The 21,901-nt window shown below is 37.5% G+C and overlaps 3 protein-coding genes across 3 annotated transcripts; all 3 read left to right on the top strand.

The window, feature by feature from the left end:
* The first annotated feature begins 7,654 nt into the window (after window positions 1–7,654).
* Window positions 7,655–8,682, top strand: LOC115439428 (parvalbumin, thymic-like). The gene is made up of 4 exons (XM_030163266.1): window positions 7,655–7,764; window positions 7,938–8,070; window positions 8,248–8,357; window positions 8,654–8,682. The coding sequence occupies exons 1-4, from the start codon at window positions 7,704–7,706 to the stop codon at window positions 8,680–8,682; spliced, it is 333 nt and encodes a 110-aa protein (XP_030019126.1). The 5' UTR covers window positions 7,655–7,703.
* Window positions 8,683–12,969: 4,287 nt separating this feature from the next.
* Window positions 12,970–15,399, top strand: pvalb3 (parvalbumin 3). The gene is made up of 5 exons (XM_030163018.1): window positions 12,970–13,121; window positions 13,632–13,698; window positions 14,152–14,284; window positions 14,733–14,842; window positions 14,992–15,399. The coding sequence occupies exons 2-5, from the start codon at window positions 13,638–13,640 to the stop codon at window positions 15,015–15,017; spliced, it is 330 nt and encodes a 109-aa protein (XP_030018878.1). The 5' UTR covers window positions 12,970–13,121; window positions 13,632–13,637; the 3' UTR covers window positions 15,018–15,399.
* Window positions 15,400–18,738: 3,339 nt separating this feature from the next.
* pvalb9 (parvalbumin 9) lies at window positions 18,739–21,774 on the top strand. Its single transcript, XM_030163657.1, has 5 exons — window positions 18,739–19,023; window positions 19,671–19,738; window positions 20,244–20,376; window positions 20,836–20,945; window positions 21,484–21,774. The coding sequence occupies exons 2-5, from the start codon at window positions 19,678–19,680 to the stop codon at window positions 21,507–21,509; spliced, it is 330 nt and encodes a 109-aa protein (XP_030019517.1). The 5' UTR covers window positions 18,739–19,023; window positions 19,671–19,677; the 3' UTR covers window positions 21,510–21,774.
* The last annotated feature ends 127 nt before the right edge of the window (window positions 21,775–21,901 follow it).

Genomic DNA, 21,901 nt, shown 5'->3' with positions numbered 1-21,901 from the left:
CATAACATACAAAACAGCAATTCTTCATACCACAGAGCAATGGAATTCATAAACAACTGTTACACATTAAAGAATATCACATCATAATATAAGTATATCATTCTTAATCAAGATTCTATTTTATCCATTATACCAAAAATTTCAAACCTTTTTCCATTATACTAAAAATTGTAAACCTTTATCCATTATACTCAAAATTTCAAACCTTTATCTATTATACTCAAAATTTCAAACCTTTATCCGTTATACTCAAAATTCTAAACTTTGATCCATTTTACTCAAAATTGCAAACCAACTACACTCTACTGGTTCACATTTCAGCAATAAACCACATAAATCCTATTAATCTCACGTCCATACATGTATATATAAACTATATATGAGTATATCTTAGCTTTAGCAGAATATATTTATCTATAGAGAAGTGAAAAGAAAAAGAAAAGAAAAAGCGACACGAAACTATTGTCTTTATCAGTTGATGTCCCTTGGATCCCTTGCTGTGATGATTGATGTTCTCCACAAAGAAACCAGACCATTGTCCAACAGTTTTAGTAGACAGGTGATGGATGCCAGAGTTCTCCGTTGGTTCCTCAAAGAGGGCAGTCAGATCTTCCAGGACACTGGCGATGCTGTAGCAGATGTAATGTTGTTTGAGATAATAGTGCAACAAAGTCAAACATTTTCCACACACTACCGTTCTCAGCTGACAACATGTTCAAAGTCATCTGATGTTTCTACGTCATCAGGGATGTGGGGCTGAGCTGTTCTCCGATTCCTCTCCCAGCACCAACAGTGTAGTTCACAAAGCGTGAAGTCCTTCTGCAACCCCCTTTGGAACTGTAATGGCATCGATGAATATCTGAGGGTCGAATGATATTTCTGGGATGGTAGTTGGTCATCTTTTTGCAGTGTGAAAGAACATCTCTTGACTTTCTCCTCCTTGCTTTTGGAGAGACCTGTAACATATGTGGCAGGAGACACCTGGAAACATTCCTGACCTTTAAATTCACTGACTGAGAGAGAGAAACCTGTGAGCACTCAATGAAGAGACCTTAGTAATAAAACTTCTCTGTGCATTTAATAAGAGCATCTCTCAGTCCACACATCCCAGAGTGTCTGAATGGATGCCATGGCTGAGGTCTGTCCATGATCAGATTTTCACAGGGACCTTTTATTAATTACCTGTACGAGTGATTTATCCTCTATAGCGACTGGGATCTGGTGGTTTCTTCACTGGGTTTGAGATGACCCCCCTAATTCTTATCTATCTAAAGGGATCCCCTGTGTAGCCCAGAGGTTCAATATTGGGCCCCAAATTGTTTATTTTATATATAAATGATATATTCAATGTATCTAAAGCTTTAAAATTAATATTATTCGCAGATGATACCAACATATTCTATTCTAGTGATAATTATAATAAACTGGTGGATATGATAAATAATGAATTAACCAAAATAAAATTATGGATGGATATGAATAAATTATCACTAAATGTAAACAAGACTAAGGCCTTGTTGTTTGGTAATTATAAAAAAAACTCAGAATTACACATATGCATAGATAGCGTTCCGTTACAAATACTGTCAGAACACACTTTTTTAGGTATAATTATTGACAGTAAATTAAGATGGAAATCACACATCAGATTCATCCAAACAAAAGTATCCAAAGGCATTTCTATTATTAACAAAGCTAAACACATCCTGGATTATAAGGTACTGTATATATTGTATTGTTGTCTGGTCCTGCCATACCTAACCTACTGCACAGAATTATGGGCAATAACTATAAAACTACTCTACACCCTCTCTTCATATTACAAAAACGTGCAGAGTCTTACATAAAGTCGGCTATTTGGATCATACTCATTTATTATTCTTGCAGTCAAAACTATTAAAACTCTATGATTTGGTAAATTTTTACACAGCTCAACTTCTATTTAAAGCCAATAAAAATCAACTACCAGCCAACATACAAAATAATTGCTCACAGAGAGGGGGGCTATAACCTGAGAGGATGTGGGAATTTCAAAGTCCCAGCAGTCAGGACCACCAGGAGAAGTTTATGTGTATCAGTTTGTGGGGTCAAGCTTTGGAATGGGTTGGGGGTAGACCTCAAGCAGTGTCCAAATACTCAGACATTTCAAAAAATGTGCTAAGAAAAGTTATTTTCACAATATCTGGCTCAAGGAAGGGTGTGATCATTATTTGGATTGTCAGGTTATTATATTGTATGGTGTGTGTGTGTGTATATAAACATGGGGGTGCAGACATATGCTGATGTACAGCGGTAGGCATAAAATGGTGTGTATGTGACTGTATGGGTGCATGTATATGTGTATGTGACTATATGTGTGCATGTATATGTGTATGTGACTGTATATGTATGTGACTGTATGGGTGCATGTATATGTGTATGTGACTGTATATGTATGTGACTGTATGGGTGCATGTATATGTGTATGTGACTGTATGTGTATGTGACTGTATGGGTGCATGTATATGTGTATGTGACTGTATGTGTATGTGACTGTATGGGTGCATGTATATGTGTATGTGACTATATGTGTGTATGTATATGTGTATGTGACTATATGTGTGCATGTATATGTGTATGTGACTGTATGTGTGTATGTATATGTGTATGTGACTGTATGGGGGTACAGGTTTGTAGGGCTGTGTTTATGGATAATCACAATCTTATGTTGTATATCAAGTGATTAAGCACTAACAGTCTGAGGACTAGAATCGGGGGGGTAGGACTGGATAAGCTGTGGCTTCTTCCTACTCCCTTTCAGGCACAACAGTTGTTCTTTTTTTCTATAATTTGATTTTTTTATTTGTGTATTGTTCATTATTATTATTATTTTTTTTTTTTTTTTTTTTTTTTATTCCATATGTTTTGTATTATGTCTGTGTCTGAACTAAACTAAACTAAACTAAACTAAACTAAACTAAACTAAACTAAACTAAACTAAACCAAATTAAACTTCCCCACAGTCACCAGGCGGACAAATCACCCCACTGTCACTGTGACAACCTCAGTGTCAGGTCGTCCATCTTTTGACTGTCACTGCTGTTGTTGTGGTCTGCAGAATCTGAAATGGACCCTTCCGCCCCAAACTGGTCCAGTTGTCCTCCTTCTCACTTTAATGAGGACCTACAGTCCTGGTTTTATGACTGGGTCTCCTGAAACAAAATTAACAAAAGAGACTTCTCTGGTGGTTAGTTCTTTATTCATATATTCTGCTAAAGTCAATTATCTCCTTCTCCACTCCTCCGTTTCCTATTCATTATATCACTCCATCATCCCTACAGATTATGGATGATAAATATAATAATTTTCAAATTTATTTTAATTTTTTATAACCATTAAGGAAGTTATGTGATTTGCAAAATGTGAACCATTATCATTATACATTTTTTCTTGAATTCCACATCTCAACAATGAAAAGAAATAACTTGAGGGTTTATTTAAGTATAAGAATTACATTATTTATCCCCAAAAAGAACTTCAATTGTCAAGCATCTCATACATGTTCATTTACTCTTCAATCTAAAATAAAAGATTGTAAAAGTCCTACCTACTTATTTCTCTTCATTAGATCAACATGAAAAACACAAAGAAAAATGAATCCTGAGTACTAATTGTGGGATGTATTTATCCATTTAGTTTCTTATTCAAAGTTTATATACTTTTTTATTTAATAATTTTCTAACAATTAGTTCCTGACCATTTGCTTTCTTCCTTATCCAACATGCAACATACTTTTTTACTTTCATGATTATCTCCTCCATTCTTATGCATGTAGCAACTTTTATTTTATTTTCTTATTGATCTAGACCAGAAACACACGGGTCTATAGTTTTTACCAGTCTATTAGTCAGTCAGTCCAGCAGTCAATCAGTCAAAATATGTAGGAGAAATAGCAATAGGCCTTAATTGCTATTCACCTGCACAACTACAAACCTATGGTGCATCTAGTCGTATTATTATCTGTTCTATGCTTTTAATCAAACCTATATCTACTGCTTATACAATAACCCCTACTAGAAGCCTCTGAATTTGACACTTCACAATTATAAATATCATTATTTAGTTTAACTTGTTTATTATAGTATTATAATCAAATAGCAATAATTCACTTCTACTCAAGTGTCTGCATCATGATAAAACAAATCTTAAAACAGCTTGGTATTAATGAATTATATTAATATAATAAATTAGGCCCATTAGTGCCTTTATACTTTCCCAACATGAATTATACTATAACATTTTTCTTTATTTTATCTTATCAGATATGAAATCCACTCAAATTAATCACCCTTGAATAACCATTTTAACGTTTACCTTTATTTATTTATTTATTTATTTATTTATTTATTTTATTTATTTTTTCCAAGAAGGTCCTGGGTTCGATTCCAACACCAGTCGATGGGGGGGTGGGACCTTTCTGTGTGGAGTTTGCATGTTCCCCCCGTGTCTGCATGGGTTCTCTACGGGTACTCTGGCTTCCTCCCACAATCCAAAGACATGCACGGATAGGTTAATTGGTTAATTTAAATTGCCCATAGGTGTGAATGTGAGAGTGATTGTTTGTCTCTATATGTCAGCCCTGCGATGAACTGGCAAAATGTCCAGGGTGTACCCCGCCTTCACCTGTAAGTAACTGGGATAGGCTCCAAGCGACCCCTGTGACCCTATTGAGGATAAAGCGGGTTCAGATAATGAATGAATCAGATAATGAATTTTTTTTTCCTCTATGTAACATGACTAAAGTAAAGGAAATCTAATCTATATTTATTTCTGCAGTCTACCACTGCAGTTTTTAATGCCAGCGTTCATGAACATTTATCAAAACCATGGCACAACCCAACAGAGCTCTTGGAAAGCAAAAACAACTCATGTATATCTCCATCATTCTCTTGGAGTTTCAGACAACAGAGACACAAACACAGAGACCCAGAAACACAGAGACACAGAGACATGGACATGTCTTCACAGCTTAGAAAACGAACAAAGCACAGAAACAAACACAGAGACCTGGAGACACAAGAACACAGAGACATGGACACATCTTCACAGACGCACACAACAAAACAACATATCTATCCATATCTATCCTTATAACAGCTCAATACTAAATATTAGCAGTGCAGGCTCAATGTCATTTAATATGCAATGGAGCAATAAAAGAAATTAAAACATGCACATGCTTATACCTTACTTGTGATCATTTCAAGCCAACGAGACCATTCAAAACTTTTTATGAATGTACAATTATTAATCTTTCATAATAACTTTAGTATCATAGAATTACTAGGTTCAGACAATTCAATTTAGAGCAGTCAATTTGCAGAAATTCTGATTTAAGAATCAAAAGTTTTTCTGCTTACCTTATTCTAGGACCCTTTGGAATTGTCTGAATCGGTTCTCCTCTGATTCCTCCAGATGCATTCCATATCGGGATTCGCTTCCGCCTTTGTCTCACTATTCTCAATCGAATGAATTCTCAGAGTCAGCCAATCACGTCGGGGTCACCAAATTTGTAATGTGTTCTTTTATTGGAAGCTCTAAGGACGAGTCTGGATTCAGATTGGTCTCAGAGTTGACAAAATTTATTCAGATCACAAATAAGGTGGACACTCAGCGCTGAGGACTCAAAGACAATGACCCCTGAACATTACATGAAATCTCCATTTATTGACCCTATGGGCGGGCTCACCCGTGCAAATGGGTTGGTCTTTAACTTAGCGTTATCTAAAAAGATCAAACAGATGTGGGGCCTTAACTCTAAGTAAACTTATGCCAACAATCAGTTTACCCTTATCACCTATATTTGACAACACTATGTGTGTCAATGTGTGTGTTCAGACATGTATCTAGAAGAACAGAACCTAATTAACTCTTGTTTATACAGATGGTTCCTTTCTTACCAAACTTATCCTAGTGATAACATACTTGAACTACAGCAGAGTACTACATAACCCTGGTCACAAAGAACTCACTATTAACATTATTGAAGTAAAACAGATTAAACAAAAGAATCCTATGTTAAAACAATAACTACTTAATACTAAAACAATTCATCCGAAAACTTCAATATCTAAAGTAAAACATATTACAGGTTTGTTTGGGTTATTTTTTTGTTTTTTTTGGTGAATCCAAGAGCAAGAGCTTTTTTTAACTTTAGGAGGAAGACCATTTCAAACGTATCAAATAAATTAATTAATTAATAAACGGTAAGTAATTAACAGTAGTCAAGTAAAATGAACAATATTTTCCTCTGAGATGTAATGTACATGTACATCAAACTCAAAATTATTCTGTGAGATTTTCTGAGTTTTAATTTGTTCTTGTGTTTAAGAAGGAGAAATGACCTTAACCAAGACTATTTGAAGTTTTCTTTCATTCATTTTTATTTTAGGATTCTTTGTGATGTACACATGGTTTTAAAAATTAAAGAGTATTGTGTATGTTACAAAATACAATCTGTGAATTTAACCCTTTATTGGGCAAGTGACTATTTTTGGTCATTTCTGCATACATTACAATACAGTGAGAACACCAGTTACAGTGAGGACAGTGAGTCACCAATCTCAGGTCTAATGTGGTCTACAGGGTCTGTAAGGTCCACCTCTGAATGAACAGTGAGTGTACCTGCTTTGTTAGGTACCATGAAGTAATGGTACTAATGTAAGGAATGATGTTCAGAGGGATAATGTGGATGTGGACAGGGGTCTGGATCAGCACTTATGTTGGTCTAATGTTCTAAAAGTGATGTTCTAATGTTCTAAAATACATATTCCTTTCACCTTATATGTGTATTTCTTGTAGTTTTTACACTTCTTGGATTTTTTTGGTTTTGTTTTGTTTCTTATGTGTAAGGAACCAAATATGGTAACTTCATTAACCCTTATTTTCTACATAACAATAAAACATTTGAAAAATTTTACAAAAGTAATAAAGTCTTGTTATGTCCTCCAATAACACACTAAGGTTGAAATTTTGAATCTCACAGTATTTCTTTGAGTGCCTTATAAAGGGTTGAGACTGCTTATTTTGATAATAATGCTAGTATTAATAGTCAAGTGGTTGTATTGATTTATCATATTTAATTCTTTAAAGTGAGAAGTCATGGATAAAGCAGCCCTTTATGATCTAAATGTAGCACGTGGGAACGAGGTGACTGTGAGTGGAGATAGTTCCATTGAGCACTGCCTGAAAGTGACAGAAGCCATAATAACAGGATGTTTACAGCCTGCTGAAACACCGCCAGGGCTGACCACAAGTAGGCAACAACTGTGACTGGAAACATAAGTGAGGAAGAAGCACAGGTCAGCCAGGTTCCCTCCAGATGCACCAAATATAACCTCACTGACTGTTGTTTTGTTTACAGTCGAACTCTACCTGGCCAGGTCCCATTGAGGTAACTAACTCTGACCTCTGACTCCTGGAGAAACCACTCCATGAAACACAGCTGTGCAATGACAATGTTCTGTAACCCTTTCACACACACACATGCAGAGACAGACTGATGGCTGAAGTGGTCAGCTGCAGGCGACAGCAGACAGAAGGACACTGGTGGTTTCTGACACAGGCGTTTAAAGCTTGTTCCCTATCACCAGTTGATTCTTTCTGCCCATCAGCAGTCACATACTGCACCAGGCTGCAATATCGACCACGACTGATCCTCTGCCATGGCTATCACTGACTTCCTAGCAGCCTCAGACATCACTCTCGCTATTAATGCTTGCAAAGGTAAGAGGAGGATATATTTTGGATCTGTGATGAAACGGACTGTTGCAGCCTAAAATAGTGATCATGTTTTAACTTGTGAGGCCTTTGTATCTGCATTTGAAGCATGGACATGTAATAAACATCATAATTAATGTCATAATATAACCAACTGTTGTATTTTATTTTATTTTCAGCAAAGGATTCCTTTAGCCCCAAGACATTTTTCAAAACAGTGGGTTTATCCAAGAAAACCCCAACAGAGATCGAGAGGGTCTTTAAGATTTTGGACCAGGATAAAAGTGGCTATATAGAACAGGATGAGTTACAGTTGAGTTTTACACATCACAGTGTTTGGATTTTATTTCATTTTGCACACAAGCATGGTTATTTACTTTATATTTAATTGCTGAAGGAAACATGTTTGCTCCTTTGTGTGTCCTTTTGGTTGTTTGTGTGACTGATGTTGTCCTCTCTTTGTGGTGTTTCCATCTGGTTTTGTTGTAGACTGTTTCTGCAGAACTTCTCCAAAGGAGCGAGGCCCCTGACCGCCGCAGAGACGAGAGCTTTTCTGCTGGAGGGAGACTCAGACGGCGATGGGAAGATCGGCTGGGAAGGTAGGCCAGACTTAACTGGAGATACTGGAGTTGCATTTTCTGCTGTGTTGCGTGGTGTTTTGTTTCTAACTGTTGCATTAGTCATCTTTGGCAAATCAGTGTAAAATGTTTTAAAATCAGTGTGTGTACCAATGTGCTAGTGCGTGGTGAAATTAAGAACTTTAAAGATGTCTATAATTCTTGAATTGTATTATAGTTTATTGCGTTAGTTTATTATTTGTGTTGTGTTAAAAATATGCAGAGTCATTTCAGTTTGGGAGGACAGTATATTAAACTGTTTTATTCTTTTTTTACAGAGTTTTCTGCTCTGGTCAAATCATCATAAGGCTTGCAAGGTCCCTAGTTGCTGTATGATGGTATCTCAGGGTGGACATCTTTTTACATTCTTTACTAGTAGAAGTCTATAGAAGAAGTAAATATATCTGTTTCAATGGAAAATGTATGGATATGACATTAATTAAAATGTCTTTCCCTGCCAGATTTGTAATGAATATTATAAATAAATACAAGTCTCTGCATAAAATGTTTAAGGTGTGGATTCTTCTACTTAAATACAGCCTCATCCTGTCTCTCAGGGGCCCCAGGTTGAGATGTTATATTGAGCTCTGGGAGATGTCCAGCCTGCGTGGGGGGTTGGTTTCTCCAATTAACAGTCGGTGCAACTTTCCACTGTGCAAATAGAGTGTCTGTCATTCTGGCACCCTCACTTTGACACCTTAGATGCAGTAATTTGGTGTGAATCACATGTTTGCACTTACGCAAACATGTACGCAACATTTAAAAAAATTTTAAGGAGAAATTTTATGGATGAAAGTACAGTTACAGTTATCATTTTTAGAAACATGATTCAGGTACTTGCTGGCGGGATAAAACAAACTTCACTATCATTTAAATAATTTGAAATAAACTTTCATATCATAGAATAAGTAAACAGTGAAGAGTGAGGGATGAATCTCAACAAGCTTAAAGCTAATTTAATGAAGACAAACAACATCAGCTAATTAAACAGCTGCAAGTAATTTAACCACTTAATAAGCACATACAGTTGTATTTGATAGAAGTAATTTTAACTTTGAGGGATGTATAAACACATTATGTAGTGCTAACCAATTAGCAGGCTAGCCAACAGTCCTATCCAATGCAAATTAATGCCAATGTAGTTCAGTTATGCTAAAACATCAGGTACTGCAATTAATAATGGGCAAATTTTACGGCAAAATACTCTGATAGTGTTGTCATAACTTTTAACGACAACTCCAGTAGAGATTCTTTATGTTTGACCCACATGACAGTCACAGACAGCACCCACTTTCACTCAGAGCCACCATGCCCTTCATTATGTGTAACTTTAAGCCTTAATATAATTTAAATGGGAGTGGGAAAAAGTAGGAAATTGACTATTTAACAAAAAACTTTTTTGTAGCAGGCTGTATACATGTTCATTGCCCTCATCCCTGTATCTATATATCTACGTCTGCACCTGTGAGTCAAAATATACTGCACATTTTGAGTTGAAATTTTTACACAGCATTGGTTTATAACATATCTAGGTCCAGATAAGGTGATATGCAATAGGGCAGTTAGGGCCATTTTTGTACTTTTCTTGTAGCCCAGTTATTGCTCTGAAAAATATGGCATTTCTGATATCATAATCCATTTCATTCACCAGAACTGAGAGCAGATATTAATTTCCAAATGTAGCATTTTTAATGGCTGATCCTGCCATATTGTATATGTGCTTCTTTGTATATACCCCCAAAATAGTGGAATTTCTCTATGGGGAATAGAATCTGCAACAGAACAGACTTCTACGTGGCAAAAAAAAATCATGGATCAAACCTGTAACTAAAGCATTTTAATTGATATGCACCTAAGGCCTTGTTGTATTACTGAATTGACTTGTGGGCTGAATGTTAACAAAAATACGACCATTTTGTAGCTACCTGTTTTTGAGGTAGTGAAAAATGTTATATTTTGTGGGTCAGCCTTTTGTCATGAGAGAAGAAAACTGATTCATTAAATTGATGAATTTTGATCTTGTTTTTTGCCATTTCCAGAAACAATTGTGACTACTTTGTCTACAAAGCAAATTCCTCCTGGAGGAAAAGGAGAATGAATGAAGAGTGTCGGCATTAAAGGACGTCAAGACACAATTTACTGCGTCATAGCAGCCGCTGTCCTGCTTTTTGGCACTTCACTCTTCATTACACAATAGCAAAATAATATTATAAGTTTGAGGGCAGCCTTTTGGCACAAACAGGCACAAACCATTAGATCAGAGTCAGCTCTGGCAGACACCAGGGTCTGGCAGAGCTGCAGCAGTACCAGTCCAGTGATGTCAGGTGTTTGTACTTGACCCAGTAGAGGAGACAAGACACAGGATAGAGTTTCTGTGCCAGCACATTTACAGGACTTGTGTCAATGAGGCACATATGTATACGACTTTCTTGCAGATGGCTACTGTTGAGCAGCAGACTGATAAGAATATGGGTCATTTCTATTTTTGCTACAGCATGAGGGAACAAACTTCTCAGGTGAAGGTTTAGATACACATTCTTCATTTTGTGTCATAAATTTCTCTCTGGCAGAAAGGGAAACCTGCTGCAGTGAAAGTTTACATTGTGGTTGTTGATATCTGGTGTAAAATGTGATCTAAGCGCAAAATAAAACGTTTATGAGCCAGGAACTGCTTTAGAAAATAAAGAGGGAATCTAAGTTTACGTATTAGAAATGTTTGTAACACACCTACAGTATATTAATTTAAAAATCCCTTATATGATAGCGAGTAATCTTCACTGTCTTAAATTACAAAATTTCATAGCCTTGCTTAATAGGTCTCATCCCACTGCGAGATTTGTAATTTAAACCTGATATTGAAGAAGGGCAGGAATAGTTGCAGTATCTATGGCCAAGTCGCTTGAGGTGAGAGACCTCATTTGACCACAGCAAATGTTAAAGGGCCAAAGATCAGAATTGCAATGCTTTCTGTGGGATTTGAAGTTAAAAAGAAGAATTGGAGAGAGTAAACTAAACTGCCACAACTACTTTTGACAGCTGATAGATCACATACCTGAAACAGAAACTGAAATAAAGTGCATCAATAAGGCAGTGACAAATTAGAAAATATATTCAGCTGGACATTAGATCAGTTTAAACATCACTGGTTAAACTTAGACTGTATTAGAGATGTCTAAACAAATTAAAAGCCACTTATGTTCATATATCTGTATTTGTATTGAGAATAAAATTTTTATTTTATTTTTTTACACTGAATGATTATGTCAGTAGTCATCTCAACGCTGCCACCTGATGTGTAAGAGGCTCATAGCAGCCTCAGATCAACAAATATGGGCATGGAAAAACCCCCTGGTTTAGTTTAACCTCATTGTTCGCTGTGTGAACTCTGACCCCTGTGCCATTACGTAACCACATGGTGCAACGGTGATAATGATGGTTACGCCAAAGATATTAACTTTCAGTGTTTTCTTAAAATAGAATCCCAAATAGTTTCATCGCCATAAGGAGAAATAGTCTGAATAAGTCTAAGACCTCCAGAAATAAAAACCGTTTCTCAGCTGTATGTGAGTAAATGATGAGAATGTAGAGTTAAATTGAAGCAAATGGATGACTCTCGATCCAGCTTTTACATCTTATGTCTTGTGATCCTTGTGTATGCTGTTTTTCCCTCCTCATTTTGTCCTTCAGAAATGTGAATAAGTGTGAATACAGGCTAAACTGAGCTCAGTGGTGCACAAAAACTAAATCCAATCCTGTTGCAAAATTTGTGAATAAATAACACTCAAAGAAAATGACTTGAAAGACAGAAAGAAAGCTAAAGAACTAACTAAAAACTAAATTGTGTTTGATCACTTTCAAACAACAATTCGGTCGTCTGTGATAATCAGTTACAACAACTAGACCTTCTGACGCTGGAATGTGAGCCAAGTCATTGCAGACATCTAGGGCACGTGTAGGTAATGAATCACTGTAAGTGATAATGATGTAAAGGTAGCTTCTGCTTGTTATAAGCTCATTAATCAACAACAGCTACATTGTATTTTAATCATTATGGTTTTGGGTAAAAGATATTGATTCAATATTTTAAAAGACAGAAATGTGACTTTATAATGGCAATATTAAATGTTAAAAAGAGGGCAAATGTCATTTAGTTTACAGACTCTGCAATCCTCTCAAAAAGACTCACACTTAATAGACACTAAAATGAGTTATTAAATTAAAAAAAAAAATGTTTTTATTCCCTATAAAAAAAAGAAAAATTGTGCTTTCAGATTAGATTTTTGCAGTGAAGTTGAATGGAAAGAAAAACTGATGCTCTTATAACTTTTATTCATTGACAATTCGAAATCACAGCCATTTGCAATATGAAAATTTACCTCACTCTTTAAGCTGTGGTGCTCTGCACAGTTTAACATGGATGGCTGCAGAACATGTTTCACTCAAATCAGCAGCGTATATTATTAGCTCTATGCAATATCAAGCACTTTCGCATAGGCCTACACTTAGCCTACCATTTAAGCATCTTCATTTATGTACATATAAATAGAACAGCTCTGTCTACTGGACACATTTTTTAACTGACTGCTCAGACTGCTTTGCACACAGTGTCTATTACATAGCCTATGCATCATATTTCGGGTGAGAGATGGTATATAAGCTTGGGACCATCACTGAGACCTTCACTGCAGTGAAGCAGATTCATCTGAGCGAATCCACTCTAGTCTAGTCTCTAGAGATAACCCTAAGGTGAGTTTCACTGAGGAGCTACAGACCTCTAGTCTAGCCTAACACTCAAGGCACTGAGTGTCTCAGGGCTTCATCTTCATGCTATGGGATTTAAATGGAGGAAAGGCCCAACAGGGCCACTTTCTGAACATCTGAAGCTGACATTTGGCTTTGGACTAACTAAGGAGCAAATGGAAAGAAAATCTATTAAACAAACAAGCACAGCTGCAAAGGATACTTAATCTTTTGCCTTGGAGGGCTTGCTTTTGGAAAAATTGGACTACTTTTTCTGATCATGTGTGCCTTGTGTTGCCTTGGGTTTCCAGAGAGGAATACTCAAACAGAGGAACTTTGAAAAACATTGCATGAGATGATGAAGAGAACATGTAGCTCTGTAACTTAGAATCATTTACATCTAAGTGCATGACCAAAGGTTAAAAGACTTCAAACTTAGACTGTTTCATCCAGTGTGATTTGCTGCAGCTGAGATGATGAACTAATGACTTATCTTCTTCTTCTCTCTTCTCTCAGTTAAAAATGGCATTCGCCGGAATTCTGAATGAGGCTGACATCACTGCAGCCCTTGCTGCTTGCTCAGGTAAAAACCCATCGTGAAATTATCCCAGCATGCAGCAGTAATGGAAGAGCCTGCAAAGCAGTTACACTAAGATAAGATTGGTCACATTATGTGCTTTGCAAGGGAACAGTCTGCAGTCAAATGGCAGTCATTTGCAGCTTGCCTCATATAACATCAACAAGACAGATTACAGTTACAAAAAAAAAAGACTTTCTTTCTCATGTCTTTTAATTTTTCTGTGAGTGATAGAAAAGCAGCAATCCTACACACATGCACAGTTGGATTTTAAAAGTCATGTGTGACCCAGCCAGATTGAATTTACATTATAGTAACAGATAAAACCAACCCTCCAAATGAATAGCAAGCAACTGCTGGAATGAGAGCCAGCACAGCTGCAAAATAATTGTTTATGTTTGTTTGTTTGTTATATAAATCTGCAATTTCAGGAGTGATTCCCTTTCTGTCTCTTTACAGCTGCCGACTCTTTCAAATACAAGGACTTCTTTGCTAAGGTCGGCCTGAGCGCCAAGACCCCTGATGACATCAAGAAGGCCTTCGCCGTCATTGACCAGGACAAGAGTGGCTTCATTGAGGAGGATGAGCTGAAGTAGGCAGCCTCTCTTAGATTTCACCTCTAGCGTCTCTGAGCTTTTGTAGCACCGGGATCAACTTTCTTAAAAGCCAGCCACAGTGAATTTAGGATGATGTCAGAGTCTCAAAGCATTCAAGAAGTCGGGCTTCTTCAGAGAAACCTGATGCCTGCTCTCTCCTCTGGTGTCTCATTTTATAGGGAGGTCTAGTGAGCAGAGGAGGAAACAAAACAAACACAGCCAGATTAGATTTTATATTGAGGTTGTTGCATTTTATTAGCATATTTAAATACATTTTATGGAGAGGATGCTTTTAATTAACCTGTGAAGATGCTATACTGTTTTGAAAGGCTATCTCTAAAAACAATCTGCCTCAAAACCGCACAGTTTACTTAGAAAAAAATGCTTTTATTTCTATTCAGTTTATTATCATATCTTGAATTTCTTACCATTCATCCTTTTCAGGCTGTTCCTGCAGAACTTCTCTGGTTCTGCCAGAGCTCTGACCGATGCTGAGACCAAGGCGTTTCTTGCAGCCGGTGACTCTGATGGTGACGGCAAGATCGGAGTTGATGGTGAGGAAATGTTTATCTCTAACCACAAGACAAAAAATATTAAATTATTTAGAACAGGAAACTGTGACTTTAAACCTGATTTCCTTATTTATTGGCCTCGAATAATTGAGAAACTTCAGTAACACATGAAATTCTCTCTTCCCTTGCAGAGTTCGCTGCCTTGGTCAAGGCCTAAATTCATTGACTGACCAACATCTTACTTTACCACTCTAAAGGAACAACTTGAGCCAAGACATAAAACTCCTCCTCTCTTCTTCTCCTCTTCCCACACACTCTCTCTCTCTACAACTCTCCACACCACTTTTATACACTTGACATTTCACCACATACTGCTCCCTCTCTCTGGTCGTGCTCACCCCTTCGCTGTCCACAATGAATGTACCTGACTTAGTGTAACGCATGGTTGACTTGTGTCTTTCTCTCTCTCTCACTCACTTCTGTCGTCGTTTTACTATGTGAGTTTTGCTTACTGTGAGATCAGTGATGATGCACTTTTATGGGAAACGGACGGACGATGAGATAACAATAAAGGTTCTTTTTCAATAACACAAGTCTGACCCTTGTCTTTATCATAATTCATTGGGAATTTGGGATGGGGAGGGGGGAGTCACAAGGAAAGTCCTTTACAGCACACACTGATAAGATAACTATTTAAACTTGCTTCATTTTATCTTAAAAAAGAGGAATTTTTAATGCAGGATTAGGAAACACAACAATCTTTACAGGAAGACCTATAATTGTAAGAACATTTGCATGTAAGTCTTAACCCTCACTCAAATGGGACTTAAACATTTGATCCAAATGTGTTACTTACTTAGATAGTCATTGTAACATTCTATAACACTATCAGATCTTGAAAATATTCAAATCAGGCCCTACTTCTACTTCTGAAGCTTTTGCATTTTGCTTCAAACAAGTTAAAACACAAACATAATGGAAATATATAATGGAGATTTGTGAAATGCCACTTAAACTTGAAAGAGGAGTCCAGATACTATGTAAATAAAACTAAAGTGTACAAACTATTGAAAATTTGTAGCATTTTAATCCACCCAGGCATCTCAGACTAATCACTTAACTTAACAAAAGTAAAGGTAGGGACTAAATACCTAATCTAACTGCAAACTTAAGCTACTAAACAGTTCAAAGAGATGTGATTAAACACTTGTACAAGCGGTTAAATGGGTACAATACGATAAAAATATGGATTTCCAGGAGAATTTTAAGTCCCCAACCACTTATTTTAGCTTTAAAATATATGTTTTAGCATATTTTCCTCTGATATCCTAATTGTTGTTGGTGATATCTCTCTATTCTCCCTAATTCCTAGAGGAATTCATCTTAGATGGCGTGTGGAATCTTAACAGTAGAAAAGTCAGTACAAAGTTATGGCAATTCCTGATGAAATTTCTATTTCTGGGTCCAATGAGATGCTACATTTTTCTTTTGTATTTTGAATTGGAAAGATCTGGGAACCTCTGCCCTGGAGTGCACATACAGTATATGGGCAAACACCAAAGCTCTGCCCTAATTAACCCTGCTGCCATTTATGCTGCATTGACCAGCAACAGCCACAAGATGGCACTTCTGATTCATCTACAAGGCACAAATGGTTGATGGGTTTGTTTTTATTTTCCCCAGACCTCTGAGGTTCCATATATTTCACTTAAACAGTAAAACAAGCAGCTGCAAAAAAAAAAAAAAGAAAATGTTATGAATGACAAAGTGTGAAGTCAAGAGAAAAATAATAATGAGATTTACTCCCCTGGTTCTCATTACAAAAAGCATCCTCACCCACTCTCTGTATAATGCCATTAGTGCTGACTGGATTCACCAGAGACGCTGCTGTGTCAGATGGTTTGAGAGGCTCCCCTCGCAGATAACAAACTCATCAGTTTAGAGTAGCCAGTTGTTATGGTGACCAGGTGGAAAAAAAATCAGACCCCACCCACACTCACTTTGCATCAGTCAGGTTGATGAATACATGAGGAAACTTTTGTGTCTTTAATCTATTCATTGTGATATCCATACCCCTAGTGACAGGAGGGTAAACATAGGACACATTTTGGCATATAAGTGTACGGATTTTTTTTCTTCACATTGTTAGAAATTTGGAAATATGAGAGCCTATATTAAAACTTGAAGCAGGGGAGACTGGGTGAGGCTGTTAAATATTTAGCTTCAATAACAATACCTCCAGATCATCATAAATCTTATTAATGTAAAATAAATGGTGTTCTTTTGATACAACCCCCCCTATAATGGGGAAAGCTATAACTGTTACTAGAAGAAAAAACAAAGGCCACACCATGTGAAAAGAGGTTTATCATTTATTTATTTACATTCATTTATTTATTAGATCTTGTCTAGAAAAAGCCTACTCATTGACTTTTCAGAATTCTGTACCTGTCCCTAGCTTGTTTATATTTTCTTCATATTCTGTTTTTCCCCTGTTTATTCTCTTATTAAAATATATCGATACAAACAGGTTTATTGAGAAAACAACATCTATCACTTGGCCAAAATTACATTCAAATTTTTTTATGGTATATATAAGTGATGTGAGTTTTCCCTTCAAGGCTTAGATGCAGCAGCTCTGCCATTTTGGGCCTAAACTAAAAAGTCAGTCCTTTCTTGGGGCTGTTTATTTTTCATCCACTTCAATGGACTTTAAGTGTACTTTTTATTGGAAACATGGTATTTTCTTGCGATAGGACTCCCAAACATCCCTGTACATGTGCCAAAATCATCCACCACACTGGAATCAGGTCAACACCTACATCCTCTAGAAAACCTTGAATGGGAATTGTTGCATTTCAGGTGGGTAAATGATGTGGCATCTATAATGTCTTATCCAAGGTTGCTGAATTTAGTGGCATAAAAGCCCGTGTTACAACCACACCTGGTGTCCCCTCCTTGGTGACGACCTTCAGAAGAAACTACAAAATTAGAGTCTTATTCCACCATGAAAATCAGGACAACATCAACAGCATGATGCAAAACATTCACCACTCATACTTTTATTTAATAAATATTCTCACTGGTGGTCAGTAAAACACCACTGGTCCTTATTTCTACTGACAAAGCTTGTTACACCTGTGTTATGGGGTTACAGGTTAGGGTTAGGGGGGGTTAGGATTAGGGTTAGGGGTTAGGGTTAGGGTTAGGAGTTAGGGTTGGGGGGGTTAGGGTTAGGGGTTAGGATTGGGGGTGTTAGGGGTTGGGGTTAGGGTTGGGGGGGTTAGGGTTAGGGCTTAGGGTTGGGGGTATTAGGGTTAGGGTTAGAGTTAGGGGTTGGGGTTATGGTTAAGGTTGGGGGGTTAGGGTTAGAGTTAGGGGTTGGGGTTAGGGGTTAGGGTTAGGGTTTAGGGTTTAGGGGGGGTTAGGGGTTGGGGTTAGGGTTAGGGTTGGGGGGAGTAGGGTTAGGGGGGGTTGGGGTTAGGGTTAGGGTTAGGGTTGGGGGGGTAGGGTTAGGGGGGGTTGGGGTTAGAGTTAGGGGTTAGGGTTGGGGGGGCTACGGTTAGGGTTGGGGGGGTTGGGTTTAGGATTAGAGTTAGGGGTTGGGGTTAGGGGATGGGGTTGGGGTTAGGGCTGGGGGAACCATAACTGATTTAATGAGCCATTCGCAGTTTCACTGTACCGGATTAGTGCTGGGAGTTAAAAATCTCCTGGTGAGACATGATATGATTTATGACCTGGTGGTTGTGATCATCTGAATTGTGGGAGATTATTCACTAAAGAGAGAGAGAGAGAGAGAGGAGGGGAAAGGGCTGATTAAATTTGAGATATAACCTACCTGCAGTGAGAAAGGAAGAGAAAGAGAGGGAGGGGATGAAGGGGTGAGGGAGGGGAGAGCGGTGAAACATAGAGAGAGAAAAGAAGTTGATTGAGGGGGAAAAAAGCCAGAGTTATGATAGTTTTAGACAGAGTCAGGAGGAGAAAGCAGCCGTCTGTCTGTCGGATCTAAACAGTAAAGGTAAACTGGGCAGGTGTGCAAGGTGGGAAATAAGAGAAGGAGCTGCGGGAAAATTTGATCTGCGAACAGGTTGGAAACTCAAGCATCCTTCGGCGCACCACCCAGGCATATATAAGTGTGAGGTAGCTGTCAGCGGTATACCACAAAGCCTTATCTAGTGCTGCTACTGCTGCTTCGGACCCTGGACCGAGAAGAACCAACAGCGGTGAGTTCAGCATCAGATGCACGAGGGGAGATGATGAGTTCAGGTGCTGACTAGGAAAACCCAGAGAAGGACAGAGGCAGCGAGCGGAAAATAGAGTCAAACTATTTCTTTTAAGTGCTTTTTAATCACCTATGCAGGGGCTTCCTTTAGATTAAATTAGCTGCATCTGTATTTAATAGCAAAACATTTTTATTTTATCGTCTGAACTTTCAACTGACGGGGAAAACCCTAGGGATATTCATTGGTTTCGTTGTCAGTCAATGCAACACGCAGTAATAGTTTGACTAATTTCCCCCCCTCTTACATTGCATATTTGCCAGTCACTACTGTTTGATGGGATCATAATATTAACCTAGATAGAGCTGCAAAAATAAAAACTTAATCCAACCCCACAGAGCCCGAAGTGAAGACAAACTGGATTGTGTTTATATTCACTTCAGGCAGAGAGAGAAGAGGGATCAGTATTGTTATTATTACTTGAATTGTTCTTATTGTTTTAACATATTTAGTCATCGATTCTCTGGCAAAACTGTCCTATATAACACTTATAAAACACTCTGCAATGAAACTGAAATGAGAGAATGATTGAAAGTGGTTGTGAATTATTGAATGAACCTTTATTTGTTTGTTTGTAAAAACCCCTCCAGGACCATCATGTCACTCACCTCCATCCTGTCAGCTGAGGCTATTGAGAAGGCCGTCAAGGAGTGTCAAGGTAGCATCTTCTCACACACACGTGACCAGACCATTATCCATTTAGATACAGAAACTACATGTCTGCAGAATACATGACTCATCTTGTTCACTTTGCTTGAACTGAAAATCATAACTAACTAAATTCACAGCACTGTCTTAATTAAATTGACTACAATATGGATTAATTTGACCATTTATGATTTGTGTAGTTCACATTGTTAGAAAATGTATTTACAAATGCTGCATAACCTCTATAGCTGTATTATTTTCTCAAATCATACTTAGCTGAATTGGAATAGTTTTTTTAATCCATCTTGTCTGTTTTAGTAGAGGAATGTGTCTGACATAAAGGACAAAAAAACAAACAAACCAAAAAAACACAAACAGGCAGTTGGGAAATCTCCCACCTGGACAGCAGCCACAAACTGTGTTAATCTTCACATCAGAACAAAACCGTGTAAACCTGATCTCTGACCCAGTTTTACATTTTAAGCTGTATTTCTTGTTCTTTATTATGTTTACAGATCCAGGCTCATTCTGCCACAAGAAGTTCTTCCAAGCCTGTGGCCTGTCCTCAAAGAAACCTGAGGAGGTGAACGAGGTCTTCAAGATCCTTGATGATGATAACAGTGGCAACATTGAGGAGTCTGAGCTCAAGTGAGTGAAACGATGATGGATGATGATAAACTTTAAACTTACCAAAATCAAGATCCTGAAAAGTGCACATATAGCCTTGTTTCTTTCTGTTGCACACAGAGGATTATTTAGACTTGCCCTAACTATGTAATTTTCATGCTTTGCAAGCCTCTGTCTTGCAAAATCACCAAATTCCCACTGAGTTTATGTGTGTCAGGCAAAAAGAAAGATTAAGTACAAGACTTACATTCATTATAATGCAATGGCATCATTAAGCCGTCTTCTAATAATCCACTGTGGGCATTAAAGTGCTATTATTGAATTTGTGTTATGTAATTCTTCTTTATTTTACTGTGACAATGAACAAGGATCAGCTCCAGCTGCCCTACTTAGGAAATACCTGTGCATCTAGGCTTTAGACTGACTGTGCTCAAATAATACCAGCAACATATCCTTATGTATGTGTATGTTTTCCTATAGGTCCTTTCTGCAGTGGTTTGTCCCCGGGGCACGGACACTGACCGAGGCAGAAATCAAGAGCATCCTCACAGCAGCTGATGATGACAGTGATGGCAAAATTGGACCAGAGGGTTGGTATCTGATTTCTCTGAATACATACACTTGACGTAGGCAGAAATGACCTCATCGGTTGGATTAAATCTCAATGGGCTGAACCCAGCGGCCAAGTGGGAAAAACCTGCCAGAAGTGTGCAGCTTTACAGTCTTTCAGCTTAATGAATAAATACATTTGAGCTTGAAAACAGCAAAGTTGTCCAGGTTTAAATCTAGCATATTAGTCTGTCTTTAGTGAGGCATTATTAAACAGTCTACTGACCTTATGCTGCTGTCATAAACTATCAAGAATGACATTTATAACTTGACATTAATGTTTGCCAGGCTTATAATTTGAGCTCCCAGGAAAATGATTCATCAGTTTGTTAAGATTTTAAAATCAATCAGTCAAATCAACAAAGGTCAAACTGGAATTACTGCACCAACACCATGAGCATCTCCAAACCATAAAGGAGATCCCATTAGAAAGTATATTTTTATTGCTTTATAGCATATGGTACTCTGTTCATTTTTATTTTGCGGATGTTTTCATGGTCAACCTTTTTTCCCCTCTAGAATTCAGGAAAATGGTCCTGTCCTGAGTTTGGCAAACACAGGAACAAGAGCTTCAGGTCTTCAATCCTCAACCCCACCTCTGGAGTCTTCTGATCCCAGCCTTTACTCCCAGGGATTTCTTTTGTTTTTCTACTTCTTTGTGTGTTGATTGTTTTTAAATGATCCTTTGTCCATTTAAAGACAGCAGCTTTTATTTGTCTTGTCACTATGTTGTCCCATGCTTTTCTGTCTGTGCACACTCCATCTCTGACCATGAATTAGATGAATAAACATGTGCAAACATAAAACCCTCTTTCTGTTTGTTTATTCTTGTGTGACAAAATGAAATTTCATAAATAAGTCTTCTCAGTTGGGCATTTTGGATCATAGAATAAAAGATGGATTAAAGGATAGCATGACTGTGATGAGTGTGAAATTA

This window comes from Sphaeramia orbicularis, chromosome 19 (genome assembly GCF_902148855.1).
Source record: "Sphaeramia orbicularis chromosome 19, fSphaOr1.1, whole genome shotgun sequence".
Taxonomy (NCBI): domain Eukaryota; kingdom Metazoa; phylum Chordata; class Actinopteri; order Kurtiformes; family Apogonidae; genus Sphaeramia; species Sphaeramia orbicularis.
The sequence above is the reverse complement of the archived record's forward strand: the minus strand, read 5'-3'. Positions and strand labels throughout refer to the sequence as shown.